At 41.3% G+C, this 18,298-nt stretch overlaps 1 protein-coding gene across 7 annotated transcripts in view; it reads right to left on the bottom strand.

Moving 5' to 3' along the window:
* Positions 1 to 17,569, bottom strand: part of CPEB2 (cytoplasmic polyadenylation element binding protein 2) — a gene marked incomplete at its 5' end in the record, with an annotated part of 70,194 nt that extends 52,625 nt beyond the window's left edge. For 2 of the 7 annotated variants that reach the window (XM_080797520.1, XM_080797522.1), the window contains 4 exons: positions 3,760 to 3,850; positions 11,760 to 11,849; positions 12,672 to 12,953; positions 15,875 to 17,569. In XM_080797520.1, the coding sequence (XP_080653646.1) occupies positions 3,760 to 3,850; positions 11,760 to 11,849; positions 12,672 to 12,953; positions 15,875 to 17,569 (2,158 nt within the window). Of the gene's footprint in view, positions 1 to 3,759; positions 3,851 to 11,759; positions 11,850 to 12,662; positions 12,954 to 15,874 lie in introns of all 7 variants that reach the window. The other 5 variants (XM_080797524.1, XM_080797526.1, XM_080797523.1 and 2 more) reach the window with 3 other exon arrangements.
* Between the last annotated feature and the right edge of the window lie 729 nt (positions 17,570 to 18,298).

The raw sequence follows: 18,298 nt of genomic DNA, 5'->3' as shown, positions 1-18,298 counted from the left end.
ACTTAGTGGAAGAAGTGCATCCAGAACTCCCATCTTTGTCTGCCATCTCTTCACACCTGTAGAGCCACAATGACACAAGACCCTTCCTACCTGCTATGTTAAACCACAAAACCTTAACATCAAACAATGGAGGTTCCCTACTGACCTGTAAAAATCACTTGAGGGTGGGAAAATGGAAACAAGCTGTAGAGAAGTATTTTGGGCTGCAGTGGGAATGGGAGGACCCTTTGTTAGTTCTATCAGTCAATTCTCAGGCTAGTAACTTGCCAGACTTCCTTGGGATTCCAGAGAGCTGCTTCATTGTTTTCCTTTCAGCTGACACTAAATCTTGCCTTGAGTAGTTTTCTCCAATACAAATTTATAGTTTCTGCCTTTCATCTCTGTGGAAGCCAGCCTCCATGTCGGCCTCCATGACTGATCCTTGCCTCCCAGTATTCACATCTCTGGAGTAGCAGAACACTCCCCAGTTGAGCAGGGATGGCCTATGTAGCTATTAGGATGTCATGGAAATCATGGTATGAGACTTCTGAAGCTAGGTCATAGAAGACACTGGGACATTCACTTTGAGCTTTATCTTTGCTCTGGGGGATCCAGCAAGTACACTGTGAGGACACTCCAGAAGTCCCATGGAAGGGTCCACATGGTGAGTAACTGAGTTCTCCTGCCAATGGCCTGGGTTAACTTGCCAGCCACATGAGTGAGCCACCCTGGAAAAGAAACCTTCAGCCCCATTCAAGGTTCCACATAACTGCTACCTAAGATCCTCAGCCAGAACCAAGCAACTAATTTAACTCCCAAATTCTAACCTACAGAAATTATGTGAGATAATAAATGTTTATTTTTGTTTTAAGCTGCTAAACTTAGGGGTAATTTGTTATACAAATTCTACATAATACATAACAATATAATCTCTCATCACTTAAGTTCCTGTGGAAAATATTCTATATGAAAATTTTCTGGAAACTTTTATCATTAATAGAAAGGGAAAGAAGAAATTAATTAAAAAAATTTACCCTACAACTCCCTTTTACCTTTCCCTTAGGTCCCATAAGGAAGACAAAGCAAATGGCAGACTTTCTGAAAACACTTAAAAAGGATAAAATAAGATTCATTCCTTTTTTTTCTTTCCGAGAAAAAAAAAAAAAAAAGACTTCTCTTGTATTAGACAGAAGACAGAATTTTCTGAAAAGAATGAAAGATGAGACAGAAGAGATGGGCCAGAGGCTGAAGTGCTGTCCTGAAGATGAGGAATGGAGAAAAGCAGAAAGTTCAGAGATTGGCTGCTTCTGTTTTGTCACAACCTTGCTTAAAGCAGAGTTTACTGAGGTCCCTCACAAAGAAAACAGGCAATGTTCAGAATATGAGGAGGAAGATATACAATATGATATCCTAGAAGGCAGTGAAGTCTGTACTAATAAGAGAAGAAAAATATGTAGCAGCACTTGGGTATCAGGATCACTTTAAATAAGTTTATGATGGCAGTATGCAGAACTCTTATTTCTATTTCTATGCAGAGAAGATGTCTCAATTTTTAAATTTTTTTTTCTCTTTTAATTCCCTCCCATAATAAATGTGGAACATAAGATAGTCCAATTAGAAACAGAGATTTGGGGGTGCCTCGGTGGCTCAGTGGGTTAAAGCCTCTGACTTCAGGTAGGGTCATGGTCCCAGGGTCCTGGGATTGAGCCCCTGCTTGGACTCTCTGCTCAGGAGGGAGCCTGCTTCCCTTCCTCTCTCTCTGGCCTATCTGCCTACTTGCGATCTCTGTCTGTCAAATAAATAAATAAAATTTAAAAAAAAAAAGAAGAAGAAAGAAACAGATTTGTTACCATAATTCCAAAAGGTAGTACTGACCACATTTTCTCCCTTCCCATGGCCAAAGATAATTTTCCTAACAAAAGAGTTCTGAATACATTTGAGGTTTTTTTTTTAATTATTAAATTCCTCTTAGCCTTGGGCTGCTTCCATTTTCTTTTCAAAGTCTTCTTTCTAGGTTTCTCTCCAGTTTTATTATAACACAGACTTTAGAAAAAAAGAAAACCCTGAGATAATTCTCCAGCAGAGAATGTTTTCTCTTAACATCTTCAAAAGACCTTTTTAAAGATGACTAGGAGAAACAACAATGAGAAATGTTTCATTATTCACTGGTAACAGTTACTGATGACTTTATCTTGTAGAAGAATTTCTAAGAGTTTTCTTTCTAGATAGGCCAAAGAAATAAGTAGATAAACTTCTTCGTAATCATAAACTGCTGGATTCTATTATTAAACAGAGGATCTAAGACAAATGCCACTAGAACTGTCAGAACAACAGTGAAAGAGAACAAGACCCCAATATACAGATACTAAAAAAATTGGATTGGGTTTTGATTAGAAGCCCCCCAGATATCCCCCAAATACCCAAAGTAGAATAGTCTCTATTAGTTTGGGAGAATTACCATTGCCACACATTGTTAACAATCACTAACCTCTTGAGTTTTTCAAGCTCCTTAAAAATAAAGGAATTACAAAAGACGGGAAACGGCTTTATAAACAAAATCCAGAAACACAACAAAATGTTTAGATATCTGATAGGTATTTCCAACACAGCCTCAAGACACCACCTTGCTTTGGGGTGCCTCGGTGGCTCAGTGGGTAAAGCTTCTGCCTTCAGCTCAGGCCATGATCCCACAGTCCTGGAATGGAGCCCCGCATCAGACTCTCTGCTCAGCAGGGAGCCTGCTTCCTCCTCACTCTCTCTCTGCCTACCTCTCTGTCTACTTGTAATCTCTATCTGTCAAATAAATAAAATCTTAAAAAAAAAAAATACCACCTTGCTGCCAACACTTAAGTTCTATAGTTTTAGGCTAAATCTTTCAAGGGAATTCTTACTTGGCTTTATAGAACTAAAAGTGTGGAAAAAATTACCAAGTAGCCTATGGTTTTGATTCACTGAGAGATGCTGAGCCAGAACCAACCAGTTAAGCTGCTCCTGAGTTCCTGACCCACAGAACTGTGTGACGTAATAAATGTTTGTTGTTATTTTAAGCTGCTAAATTTGGGGATAATTTATTATGGAGCAATCTCTTATCACCCAAGTAAGTGCACAGTTTGCCAGATTTTCACCATGAATATAAAAGGCAACAAGATATATTGTACAAAGAAATAGAAAATAATTAGTAACATGTAATATACAAATGAAAACAAGTATGTTAATGAAATATTGTCAGATACAGTTAACAATAAGACTAATACTATAAGATCGGTGGAGCTGATTCTTTTTCCTAATCTGCCTCAAGTTTTATGAAACTCTCAGAGAAGTTACTACAAAAGATCCCCCTTTAAAACCCTATGACAGTAGAAGAAAAATGGGGAAAAGAAGTTAACTCGGGGCAATTATAGGTTGGAATCACTGCAAATTGTAAATTCAAGTATTACAAGGATTTTTTTTTTTAATTTCTATATTTGATAGAGCTCTAGAAAAGTGACTATACTATACACTTAGATCCTCCAGCAAACTGCAAAATCTATCTAAATAGTGGCTTTTTCTTAGATAACAAGCCAAGAGACATGGGCTTACATTTCTCTCTGCATAAATCAGCATAAATCTAAATAAGCTACAGAGGAAAAAGTAGGACATTTCACAAAGGTTTTTATTAACAGACATAATAGAATCTTATAGATGACATAGGTGCTACTTAGTGCTAATTTTCATATAAACAAAGGTGAGATAAACACAATTCAGTGCATGATATAAGAAATAAAAAAAAAAGTCACCTACCCTTAAGAGGATCATGTTCTGCTCTCATAATATCAATAAGGGAATTCTCCAAAGAGTGCATGTTCAAACTGTCATACATTCTACTTCGATCCTAGAAAAGAAAAAAAAAAAGACTCAATATGATGTATACAGCTTTTTAAAAAACTGGTGATAAATATACCATCTAAACCTCCTTACATAAAATAGGACATTTGATTAATATAGTATTACTAATCACTTGCATTCCATGATAATACCAGTAACTAAGGATCCCATGAGTTATACTATCTCTTGTATTGGAGAATATTCCATTTACTATATTCATCTCAAAAAATCACACAACAAGAGTAATCTTATTTCACTGGAAGCATTAATAGAGTAAAATAATTTCTATTGTTACCTCAACTTATAAAGATTTCCGAAATGTTATACACAACACATATTTAGTTGTTACTTAACTTCTAAGCTTTTCTCATATATCTAGGAAGACACCAGCACTTAAAAAATAAATAGTTCGGGGGAAAGGAATTAATCCCATAATGGCACCATACTTTAAATATCTATCAAACAGTGTACATTACTTGACTAGTCAGAATTTCAAAATAATACATAAACATCCCATACAGTTAATATCAAAAGCATGAACTACTATCAGAACAAAGACTAACACCTAGAATACTTATATGCAAATCTTGCTCCCTGAGGTCCTCACATATTGGTCTCTGCATTTCTAAATCCTCTTTTCTTCCACACCGTGCAAAGAAGGCAGGGATGGAGGGAAGAGAGTGGAAAGTAGTCTCATCTCAACAAGTTTCCTACCTCAAGTTCCAGAACAAAGTCTTTTTGTAGATGGAGGTCTTGTTTGCTATATGTTAAATCTGTCAACCTACTTACCAGAAGGAATTTGATTCTTTAATGCCTATGAATTTATACTGTTTTTCTGCCCAACACATCTTCAATGTACTTGAACAAATATACATGGGGAACTACTACAGCAAGCTCTGGCCCATGCCCCTTAAATCATCAAAATGTCAGTGATGACTCCCACCCACTTAAATGTGTGTAGGTGTTTGTACAAGTGTATGGACATGAACGAGAGGAAGGGCAGGCCATTTTTAACTCTCAAAAAATGACTGATACTTAAAAAGAAAATGGAACAGTAAGAAAAATGGGGGAAAATAGTCTCTACAGAAATCATAATTAGGCACTTCTTAGCCTGAGTCCGTGAACTTCAAGAACGACCATGAAATCTCTGAGATTATATATAATATTCTGTATGTGTGTGTACACATTTTTTTTTCCTGAAGAAAAGGGCTTCATCAGTTTTCCATAGGAGTCCATAATCCAGAGACGATTCAGAGCCAGTCTTTTAGGAAGCTAAAGAAAAACATAAAAAGATTTTCCTGAAAATATGTTGATTTATTTGCTCCATCAAGCAGAGTAAATGAATCAGGGCTGTGAGCTTTTAAAGCCAGGGGGCCAGAATCAGTGTTGTAGACTAAACAAATTGCTGTTGGAATTTAGAAGGTGCAAAGTAATACTAAAATGGTAGACTGCTAGACCATTGCTCTTACTCCAGCTTTATCACCATACAGCTGTATTGGTACTCCTTACTGTACTTTATTTTTACATCACTAACAATGACTTTGCTTGGTGGGGGAGGCACAGAGAATCACTGAACTAGAATAGTGGTTCTATCACTTGAACATGCTTCAGAATCATCTGGAAGGGTTGCCAAACACACAGATTGCTAGAACCCAGATTTCTGGGACTCTGCTCAGAGTCTGAAATTCCGGAGGTTGAGAGTGGCCCCTGAAAATCTGTATTTACAATAGGTTCCCAGGTGATACTTAAGATTGCTAGTCCAGCGATCATACTTTAAGAAATGCAGAGCCTCTTGATCTTGAGTAAGCTACTAAACCTTTATAGGCTCTGTTCCATCTTCTAGAAAAGAAAAAACATTGTTTCAGACTAGACAATGCCTAAATTCCACCTTAAAAATAACGGAAAAGCAAAAGACTCAAAGTACTATGTAATAAATGAAATAAAACTGGAAGAGAAGACAGCATGGCCCTTGGACAAAACTGACATACAATTTTAGTAATTCAAATATTTCCATCTTCTGTGCTTCCACTATATTATGTTCTTAACTAATTTGTTGATTTTCCTGCCTTACCAACTAAACTAAGTTAATTAGAAGTAGGGACCTTCTAATTATGGAATATAGCTAGCTCTCAAATGTTTATTGAATGAGTAGTACTTTATCTCTACTATAAAAACTTTGCAAATTGAAGCTGAGCTCTGTGAGGGCAAAGACAGTTTAGGACCATAATGTCTTCTTAGAATTCTCCATGGAATAGGCACTTAGATGTTAACTGACAAAACTAAGGCAAGATATATTAAAACATATTTAAAATATGATTAAAAAGCGTAAGCTATCATGACAAAAATTATATATATAATTAACTAAAAAACCCCTCAGGTAGTACAGGTTCTAAGATATATTAGAAATACTTTATATTCTATTTACCTTAAATTCTTACAAAGAAAACATGTATGGTTCAGGGATATCTTCTCAGGCTGCTGTTTTTTGAATGGAATCAGACTATACCCCATCACAGCCTATGAACTTAATTAATGGTAAGTATTACCATTATACTTAACATAACGTAACATAACAAATGATGTTATGATGTTTCTCACGCCTTTTTTTTTTTTCTGTTCACACACTAATTCCATTCAAGTAGTGTGATATTGCTTTAGAGCAAAATTTAAAGTAAAATTAAGGAAGTAACTCCATATACATGGTCAATGGGCAATATTTAAGCTAAGAAGGGAAATATATAAGCAAGCAATTCAATAAATATTGGTGACCACTAGGTAATCAAGAGACAGTGGTTACTCAAAAAATCGGCATGTATTTATAGCTTTAGCTTTAATGTCTACATCCAACTCATAAAGGGTGTGATGCCCACTTCCTAAGGCCCCTTATTTTCCCTTACATTTCAAGTCTCTCATCATGAATCACACTCCTGCTTTAGCAAAGAAAATAACATTAATCTATTATAAAACTATAAGCTTACTTATATTTGGGGAGCATCAGCTACATCCCACATGATTTTTAAAGCACTGAATACAAAATAGCCTTAAGCAGGCAAACAGCACATGACAACTCAAAATCACTTTCTAGATTTAATGAAATCTATAGGCTCATTTTCAAAAGGTATAGATAATTCCATTGAATAAAGTATGGGGATTAGAACATAATTTCCGGGGGAAAAAAAAACAACAGAAGTAAATCTGATTATAAAACAAATAAGGTTATTATAAAAATTTGTCTTTACGCAAACTGCCACTGGTTTAAAAACTAAATGTAAATCCTATAACTATTTTAAGGTAAACATAAGCACACCAAAACTGATTAGCACACATATGGGAAATCATTGCAATGTAACTTATATTTATTACTACATGACTATTTGAAAACAGCCAAGATGTTTCACAAAAGTAAGAATCTCTGTGAGGTAGTTTACCCCAATCTATTTAAAATATGAAAATTATCTGGCAAAGAATCAACTTAAATGGGTTTTCAGAAACTGAGATTACAGAATCCCACAGCAGTGAACAGGCAAAATTGAAGAAAACATTTTCGGGAAAACTACAATGTATTATAATATTTTATTACTTTCATAAACCCAGACATTTGCCATAAAGACTTAGAGAAGCAACAATATAGTCCTAGAAAAAATGCAGAAAGAACAAAGTAATCCTAAATAAGGAACTTAAAAAAAGATTAGACATGCTAAAAATAAAGAGGTCAAGAATATTAAAATTAGTACAACAAAAAGAACTTGAACTTAATTTAAAAGGAGACTTTTCAATGGGATGTTATATTTTTACTTTGATATATTCAAAACCCTGTCTCATTTCAAAAGGAGTGATCAAGCAGAACATTTTCCTCTTGAAAATGAAGTATCCACCTAAAGAAAAGGGAAGTGGATTATAGGAAAACCCTATACTGTCATATTTAAAGATTTATCAGATGCTTTAACATATATCCTTCTAAGTAGAAAGATCAGCTTTTGTTGCAGTTTTGTGTTGAGTTTTTCAATTTTTGCTTTAAAATAACAAAGTTGTACAAACTCACTGTATTGTCCTCAATCTTTAGTAAATACTGATTTTACATTCCTGACGACACACTGTTACTGCACTCTACTGAATTAGCAGTGGATGACGTGCTACTGTCTTACTGTATAATGTCTTCCGTCTCCTACTCTCTCTTACCAGTCTCTGGTTGTTCCACACAGAAACCCCTTCTTCATCCCAATGGACTTTCACCTTCTCAAAGGCGAAGAACAGAATTTCTCTCCATATGTCCCCAGGATAATTAAAACACTACCATAAACATAGCGAACATACATTTTTTTGAAACTTCCTTTATTAATCTGAACCTTGACAAAGTGCTATGACAGTGACTCCGAACAAAAATTTAAAAAAAATTTTTAAAGGCCTGAAATAGCTAAAGCTATACTAGTACCCACAGGATTAAATGGAGAGGCAAGTAGAAAATATGTGGTATAAGAATGTATCAAGTACAGTTAAAGAACTGAATGCAGGATACGAAACTTAAAAAGCATCCATTACCTAAGCAGGTACAAAAGAACCCATTCTTTCTCATTTTCAGTAAGTGCTAATAGTTTGTTGGCTACCAATGCCCCTTGAGGTACATCTCATTTAAGAACCACAATTTAAGGAGTGCTCTATTAAATGAAAAATTAGATTTGGGCTGCGACTATATGTTGTTTTTTGTGTAAGGTGAATAAAGACACCAAATAATATATTTTTCTGAGAGACCCTCATTATTATCATCTATCATGTTCTCATATAACAGTCTATATATCAAAGGCTAGTGGGATATATCTTCAATTAATTCAAGGTAGTTTATGTGACATGCTCAAGAACTTCCACAGGAACAAAAATCTAGAATTGAATATACTGATTATCCCTTAGCTAGAGGACAGACCAACATCCATCTTATAAGGCTTCAACAGCTATATTACACTTTTAAAGGAATTTTGTTGCTTTGTTTACAGAAAACTGATATACCATACGTAAACCTGTAAGTAATAATCTTAGCTACCAATATATTTATTTTTTGATTTAAAATATTCACTTTTTGATTTAAAATATTCAAGTATTAATGAATATATTATAATCTCAATATCTAATTGAAAATTCAATTTTAAGGCAATTAGAATTCATATATTGGAGTATGACTTCTTGCAGGGGTAACTACCTACCAGCATTTTAAAGAAAAGTACTCTTGGTCTTAAAGAAATTAACGTAAATACCTAAAATTCATTTTAAAGTCAGAAATGTGTTTAAAACTTTACCTTTGTTTTTAAAAGTTTTAAATTTGGAGCTTTTCCATAAGAAAATAATTATTTGAAGTAAGGAAATGCCAATCAACCCTAAAAATTTTATATGTAACTGAGTAAAACCAATCTGCAAAACTATTTCTTTCCTATTTGCTGAATGTTAATTACATGTCCAGTTATTGGGTATAGGTAAGGCCTCAAGTATCCAAGTATAGGAACTAAGACTCCAGTTCTAGAATTTAATATATTTTTTATGCCTAATCAATTTGAAACTAAAAGAAATAAAAAGTTAAATGTTTTAAAATAATGTATTTGTTAACTGAGATATGTTAGTATTAAAATGTTCGATATAATGAAAAAAAAAAAGTCAGAATGAAAATATTGCCCCAGATAATTTTTAACTTTGCCAAATAGTGAGGAACTATTGAGTGGTTTAAGACACCAATTGAAGTTTGTAGCTGTTGCTGTATTTTTAAGAACCTCAACTTCAAATACCTCAACCTTTTATGGAAAGATAGAAATACAAAACAAATTTTGTATTGTCAGTATCCTTAAGGTCTTCAAAAGAAAGAAACACTTTGATTTGAAGACCATTTGGGAGGTCATACACTATCTCTTGACTGCCTCAATCCAATTCCCATGCTTTCTCCCCAATAAACCAGGACCTTTATATTCTAAAAATAAAGTATGTGTGTATGGGGGGGGGGGCGGTGTGTGCACAGAGAGGAAAAGAAATGGCCAAAATAGATCAGAGAAAGTATAAAAGCTGGCTAGAAAGACCTTTCATGATCTAGTTCAAGGTTCTCCTTTTATAGATACGGAAACTATGACCCAAAGACATGAAAGTCCATAGACTGTATCCTCAGATGTCATAAGGACTGAGAAAAGGGAAGAAGGTTCAGGTTTCAGACCTCTTTCCTCTAGTTCAGTTCACTTCCCACTATCTTTTTCTTCACCACGCTCTTCAACTTCATCAAATCACACCTCTGGTGCAAGGGACCAAAGGGAATGCCAATATCTCAGCAGTTAACCAAAAAAAAAAAAAAAAAAAAAAAAAAAAAAAAAAAAAAAAAAAATTACCTTTAAACACCTAAATCCTTTTATATAAAATGAACTTACCTAAAATCCTAGGTTATAAAACAGGTAAGAACAGAGTGGCTTTGACTGAAATCTAAGTAGGCGTGCTAGAGACCCTCATCTTATAGCAGTCCAGGGGCTGACTTCCCTTTCATTATCACCTCTGTCTACTCTCTAGCATTCCACCAACTGAAACGATCTCAATAACCACATTTCTCAACATATGACCCACCTCCACTGTCCCCTTATGACAGCTAATCTGTCTTCTCTCTTCTCCATAGTTAAATATCCCTCATATATGTGTCCTCTTGCTTCTTTCTTGCACATGCTCTTCAAATAATTGTCTTTTCCTCTCTAAAAACATGTCCCTTGCCACCTTCAAAATGATTATCATAATTTTCCTCTTCTAAAATACCATCTCCTAGACATTTACGTATTCAATTTGAACATAAAAGTGCTACCATAAAAATGTCACTAATATGGCCTAACTAGGCCAGAGTGGAGAAGAGCATAGAAACGGATGGATAGCTAACTTAAATTATTAATAAAACAATAAATCACAAATTACGTGAGATAACTACTTATTTCTATGTGGCAATCCTGGTAGGACCATTTTGGTAAAAAATTAGGACTTGTCTAAAATAACTGCTAATGATAGATTACTGAAGTTACTGCTAATGCTCCAGGTTTGAAAACTATTGACAAACATATTATTAATCTATTTATAGAGTCCTTACTTGTAAAATCATCTCATGTTGATAAATTAACTAAGGAAGAGCCTTAGCTAAGGATAACATAGCTCCATTCAGTGGGCTCCCACAATGTCAATTCTATGCTCATTCAAGCTTCAGCTCTGCAGTAAAGAATCCTCATGTAGGACTGAGTTTTCTACTTGTCCTGTAATAATTCTCATCACCAGTACCCAGTATGAATTCAAATTTAGTCTGCAGGAAAAGAGATAGCATTTTGTAACCACAAAGGGCTTGAAGGAAATTTAAGACCGATTCCTAGCTTTTTGATTTAGGGTTTTTCTACAGGAAACATTATTTGGAAGAAGATAAGTATACAACAGTGGTAACAAATTTTAGAATAAAAAAATACTATTCATGAAGTTTTCTTAAAGGTAAAAAAACTGAAGCCAGGACCTCTTTAGAAATATACCTCAAGACAAATGTAGATGTTGTGACAAAAATTTACTAAAAAATTCTGTAAAACACTGATGAAATGTAAAACTGAATGTATGACTTTGTCCCCAACTGAAAATAATTCTGAAAGATAAAATCTGTTAAGTTTGACTGATGTTTAAAGTCAGGTGCTCTTGGGTATATAATTCCTTTTTCAAAAACAAATTCTGTTTTGGAAATATAAAATAGTTATGAATGACTTATAAATCTGAAAATGAAGCATTTTATATTAAATAAGTGACCTTTTAAAAATAAATTGCTTTAATGTTCTTTGACATATGCTTAAAAAGGTATAACTGGAAAGTAAATAATAAATCTTACTCATAATATAAACACTAAACTCCTAGTCATAATCCTGAAAAATATACACTGTGCAGCCTACCTGGTCTATTCTGGATGTTCCGGCTGCAGTGCACCAACTATCTTGGAGTGAATCTGAGCCCCAAGCTGGTAACTGCAAACTAGATCTCACCTTCAATAGCATAGAAGTTTTCATCAGAAATAAGCAGTTCTCTTCCCCACACCCACCCACAAAAAAAAAAAAAAAGGTAAGAAAGAAAACAAAAAACAATCAAGTTCCTTCTATCTTGTATCTTTAGTCCTTTAAAAGTCTTAGGGGGACAAAAACCTCATTTTAAATAATTATAAGGACCTTTATTAGCTAGAATATCAGTAAAACATTAAAATCTGAAAAAAAAAAGTCTAATCATCATAACTATTAGGCCACATTTAGAAAAAAATAGTCACTGAACCACGGAGGACAAATTTTAAGTTGATGCAAAAAGCCCTAATATTATTTTGCCATAATCACAGCTGTACTAAGCATATTCTAATATACACACACACACACACACACATACACACAGCTGATCACAGTCAAATCTATGCACAATTACTTAACATTTTAGTTTAGCTATACTGGAGAAGAAATTCATTTTGGTGGCCTATTAAAGATGAATAAATTAAGGCATTCTTGAGCTGCCAATTAAAAGCTTCAACATATATTTAAGAAATACAGCAGGTTTTTCTAGATTTTATGAAGCTTCTTTTCTACTGTGTGTTTAGAAAATTTTTTAGTCTCAATTTTCTCTACATAAATACTTTATCCTTTGGCAATTAAATTATATGCTTAAAAATGAAAGCTTTTTAATGTTTTAATCTGTTATTTTTACCACACTACCACCATCACCACCACCACTGCCACTGCCGCCGCCGCCACCACCACCACCACCACCCAATTTCTTACTTTGAAGGATAAACATTAGAAATAAGACCATTTACATACCATTCTTACCTGTAAGGGTAAGAGTGTATTACTATTGTTGTCTGTTCTGAACACATTATCTTCAATCCAAGATTTTGGAGTCAGTGATGGAGTAGAGCGAGTAAATTTCGGTGGTGCTATGACATTACCAGAAAATGGTTTCTTCAATGGAGATATCTGATTCATAGTTCCTGGAATTCCCATGTTTCCAGTTCTACGATGATCTCTGCCATGCATTGCTCCCCAGGACATACTTCCAGTGCCCCAGCCACTGCTCTGATGGTTGCTCCAAGGAGATTGTTTCAGAAGAGGCTGAGAAAAACACATCTGTTTAAATTATAGGCATTTAAAGAGTTTATAATTCAAACTCAAATTTAGGCTGGCGCTAAGAATATATATAATCTTAAAATAAAATCTCTAAAGGCAACAGAATCTATCTTAACAGGTTATAAAAAGGAATAGGTTTGAGATCTTGCTATATAAAAACACATTCATTTAATGCGAGGTGAGTTTTTATTCTCTTGCCCACTTTAAATTATAATGAACCAAGCAGATATTTCATGACAATTATTAAAATAGAACCATGCAATTACTTTTCTTTCCTTTCAGAATCGTATACGTAAGAAGAAAAAAAATACTTGAAAATTGAAATTAACTTTGAAGATTCTTAAAGATATAACCTACATTGTGATCTCAAAACAACCATATTCTGCTAGGCATACAACCAAAAATATGGTCCTTAATTAATAAAGGTATGAGTAATGACAGGAGTAAAATATTTAGACTTTATGATTCCAAAACAAATTGCACCACTGCGACAGTAGATAATGGTAACATTTGGTGGTGCTCTCTTGCATGAACTAAAAACGCCTTTTAGTATAGGGACAGTATAGAAAATATGTCTTCTTTGTATTGTTTATTTAACTTTCAATATATCTTATTCCAACTTTAATGTACTTTCTTTTAAAGTGTTTTTATTTTTTTTAACTTAATTATCCATGAACAGTTGAGCAATTATCTGATATCACCCATAGGTGGATCCACTGAGATATACTAAAGATAAACAACCATATGCTTTGATTATTCTGGTAGAGATCTTAACACAAATCTCCATTCGGCTCATTCATTTTCAAAAGTAATTTATATTCCAAACTAGAACCTATGACAAAAAAAAGTTGAGAACCCACCAAGAGGCAATTACTGTAAGTTTTTGAACAGTACTATTTTCTAGCAATTACGTTGTCAATAAGCTTATAGCTAACATTTAGCTAAAGGAATTATGGACCATGTAGTTGCTATAAGTAAATAAGCTCGTAGAAGTATTCTTAAAATGAAACCTCCTTCTTATAAGATGAAAAAAAAGAGAACTTGACCTATATAGTACCTATTTAAAAAATGCCAATATAATCATGAATATACACTGTCCCCTCCATATAGTTCAAAGGTATAGCTCAAGGACCATGAAAAAAATCACTTAATTCCTGAGGGGCCTTACTTTCCTTACTGATAACAGTGATCAAGTTCTCTTCCAGTGATCTAAAATTCCGTATGACAGCTGTGTGACCTCTTAAACTTCACTGTAAGACACTGTAATAACCATCTTCTGACAAAAAGCAGATTATAGTTAAATATGAATCATGGTATACCGTCTTCTAATGTTCCGTATCATGGCTCTAAGAATATAAAACTACCTATAAATAATTTTCTGTAGCAAGCTTCCAGTTTAAAAAATGAAGACCTTGACACACAAAAGATAACTGCTCGAGATTATGGAAATCAGAGGAAAGTGGAATATTATTTCAAAATTCTGTATTTTTAATCCTCATAGGCCACATTCTCGTTTCTCGGGGAGACACCAGTGATTCAAAATAAAAACTGTTAACTGTTACTCTGGTTGATTTAAATAAACTCTTAACTGTTACTTTGGCTAGATAGTATTCACCTTTTAAAAGGTTAGCCCTTGAAAACTTTAACTGGTCACAATGGAAAAAGTTATAGGAGTAAGAAGGCACTGGTGAAGGTCCAATTTTGCTTCTCTTTCAAACCTTAATCACGAAAATGACCTTAAACACACTAATCACTACAATAAATGCTGACTGGATCAAAAAAAGAACAACAAAATACTCTTTCAGTGTCCATTAACCAGCCCAGCGGTCATTCAAACATTGTATTGAGAAGATAACAAAACAAGAGCTTGAATCAGAAAGGACCCGGATGAATAAAAAAAACAAACAAAAAAAAAAACCCCCCCAAAAACCCCTGCCCGGTGTCATTTCATAATTGCATTACCCACTTAAAATATACACACCTCAAATTCAAGAAAAGGTAAAGCCACCTCCCAAAAAAGGGAGTCCTCCCTTCGAGGTATATAACACGAACCCCAGATTCAAGTTTAGTTTTGTCTTAAAAGCCACCAAATATTCCTAACACACGAAGAGGCGCAGAAACTAACCCAATCTCCCCATTCTCGGAGCGCCTCGGCTGTAACCAAGTGAGCCCCCGCGGTCAGGCTCCTCTCTCCAGTCGTCTGACAGCTCGGGACCCAGCCCGCGGCGCGGCTGGCCGGGGCTCTCCCGACCCCCGGCCCTCGGCCGGCGCAGCTGCGCGGCGGACAGGGCGTCCCGGCCGGTCGTGGCGGCCGGCCACCGCCTCCCCAGCCAGACCTTGCACCGGCCGGTGCAGAATGAAACAGACTCTAAGAAAGCCTTTCCGTCCGTCCCCTCATTGGAGTACCGGGAAGAGTCACCGGCTCCCCACACGAACCATCTGCGGTGATCATGTTCCTCCTTCCCAAGTTCGCTTCCCACGGCCGTTCGTCCGAGGCCGCCGCGGGAGCCCGCGGGCCCGTCGTCCCCCGCCCGTCCTCGCCTCGTCTCCCCGGCTTGCGGATCGCGGACGGCTGCCCTCTGGGTCAGGGGCGCCCGCTGCGAGGGACAGCCGAGCCGGCTAGCCAGTCCGTCGCCGCCGCCGCCCTCGGTCCGGGCGCCATTCGGCCCCTGCCCCGCTCCGGGCGTTCGAGGGGGCGCCCGGCCGAGGCGACTTCCAGCGTGACCCCCTTACCCGAGCCTCGTAGCCCACGGTGGCCACTGCCCGCCCGCCCCGCCGGGGTCTGGTGTCCCGAGTCCTGTCACTCGTCTCCGCCCCCCCCCCCCAGTCCCACTCTCGCATGGGCGAGTAGCCCTCGTCGTCCCGGTCCCGGCCCCGCGGCGCAGCCGGCCCGCCGTCAGCCGTACCTGGTGGTGGTTGTAGGAGTTCCTCTGCTGCAGGAAGGCGGCAGCCGCCGCCTGGTGCTGCTGCTGGAGCTGCGGACTGACTGGAGACCTCCGGCTCTGCGGCTGCTGCGGCGCCGCGGGCGGCGGGGGCTGCTGCTGAGGTAAATTCATGGCGGGCGGCGGCGGCGGGGGCACGGCGGCAGCCGAGAAGGGGCCGCCGAAGCCGCTGCCGCCGCCGCCGCCGCCACCGCCGCTCGCCGGCACGCTGAGTCCCGCGCAGCCGTGCGGGGACACGGGCGAGAAGCTCGGGAAGAAGGCCGGGTTCATGGACGACGGCAGCCCGGGGTAGAAGCTGTTCTCTGAATCGGGACCGGGCGGCGGCATGGCGCTGAGCGAGCCGCCGCCGCCGCCGCCGCCGCCGCCGCCGCCGCCGCCACCCGGGGTGGCGGCCGAGGAGCCGGGCTGCTGCGGCTGCGGCTGCGGCGGCGGCTGGGGCGGAGGCGGCTGCTGCTGCTGGGGCGGCGGCGGCTGTTGGGGTTGGGGCGGCGGCGGCGGCGAAGCGGTCTGCACCGACCAGGGGGTACCGAAGCCGGGCAGTGGCGGCGGCGACGCGGAGCCGCCTCCCCCTCCGCCTCCTGGGGGCCCCCCGCCCCCGCCGCCGCCCGGGTGCGGAAGGTCCGGGCTCTGCAGGCTGCTGAAGGCGCCCGCGCCGAGCGCCCCGCCGGCCAGGAGGTTACTGGGACTGTTGAGCAGAGGGTGGTTGGGGGACTCCATGGAGCCCGGCGCGGGGTTCACCGGCGGCGTCGAGGGGGCCAAGCCCGCATTGGGGGGCTCGGTGGCGCTGCCCTCGCCCGCGGCCGGGGTCTTGCGAGGGCTGCCCGCGCCTCCGTGGCGGCGCCGCGGGGCTGCGGGCGGCGAGGGCTGGAGCTGCGGGAGCGGGGGCAGATCGGCCGGGAGCTGCCGCTGGGCGAAATCCTGCGGCGGGAGCTGCTGCGGGTGCGGTACGCTGAACTGCTGCTGCTGCTGTGGCTGCTGGGCGAGCTGCGCCGGCTGGAGGAGCGGGCCGGGCGGTGGCGGCGGCGGTGGCGGCGGACTGAACCGGCCGGGGCAGTGGAGCGGCGGCGGCGGCTTCGAGTCCGGAGGGTGGGGAAGGTGGGGAGGGCTGAACTCTTTCCTCTTCTGGCAGCTCAGCTGCTGCTGCTGCCGCTTACTGAAGTCCTGCGGGGAGGAGGTGCGGCAGCAGCAGCAGGAGGAGGCGGAGGAGGAGGAGGGGTGGTGCAGACTCGGTTTGAAGTCCTGGGAGGGGAGGAGGTGGGTCACACCCGCGTTCGTGCCGCCGCCGGGGTGGTGGTTGGGGAGTTTCTCCGCGGCCGCCGCCCCCGAGAGCGGCCGCGCCGGCTGCTGTGTCAGCCCCAGCAGCTCATCCTGCATGGTCTGCTGATGCGCCAGGAACGGGGAGGAAGAGGAAGCGGCGGCGGCCGAGCTGCCCGCGCCGCCGCAGCCGAGGATAGGAAAGGGGGAGGCGGCCCCCGAGATGCCGGTGACAGGCAACGGCGGCGGCGAGAGCGGGCCGAAGGGCGTGGCGGAGGACTGCGGGGCGGCGGCCGTGGCGGGCCCCACGGCGTAGGGACGGTACGTCCCGCTGCTGAACAGTGACCCAGGGCTGCTGCTTCGGAGCGGGGCGGTCTGCAACACCCCAAACCCGAAGTCCCTCATTTATCAGGCCGGCGGCAGCGGGAGGAGACGCACCCCGTCCGCTGCCCGGCCTAGGAAGCTGCCGGATCTGGGGCGGCACTGCCGTGGTGGAAAGAGGGGGAGTCAGTGAGAGGGACACCGTGACTGAGCCAGGGGCACCTACTTCGGCCCCTCCAGCCCTCGCGGCAATCACCGCCGCCTCCCGAGACCTGCTCGGGCACCGCCACCGCCGCTGCCGCCGCCGCCGCCCTCGCGGCTTAAGAACTCCGGAACGTGCGTCAGCACCACCTCACAATCGCACCGCCCCCCGCGGTGCGTCCCGGCACGCGCGGGCGCGAGGCCGCCGCGCCCCCGCTGCCCCGCCCCCGCCCGCCCCGCCCCTCATTAATATGCAGACTCGGCCAGGGGCGCGCATGTTCTCCCAGGAGGGAGGGGGAGCACGGGAGCGAGCGGCGTGTCTCCTCGGGCCCCTTCGGCTTCTAGGGAAAAGGAGAGGTCTGTGGCGGTAGCGAGCAGCTGACTCCGGTCTGGGAGCCCGCCGCGCGCGCGCACAAGGGCGAGCGCGCGCGGGCGGCGCCGACGGTTCCTGGGCAACCGCCCCTCCCGGCGCGGGGTTTGCGCAAAGGCTGCCCTTGGTCGCACGCGCTCCGCCCCGCCCCCGTCGCCCTCGCGGCCCCGCCTCCTTCCTGTCACCTCGGTCCCTCCCTCGGTCACATGAGGCTTGGCCGCTGGTACGCGGGGTTGTTGGGG

This window comes from Martes martes, assembly GCF_963455335.1.
Source record: "Martes martes genome assembly, chromosome: 2".
Taxonomy (NCBI): Eukaryota; Metazoa; Chordata; class Mammalia; order Carnivora; family Mustelidae; genus Martes; species Martes martes.
Note: the sequence above shows the minus strand (reverse complement) of the source record. Positions and strands in the feature narration are given on the sequence as shown.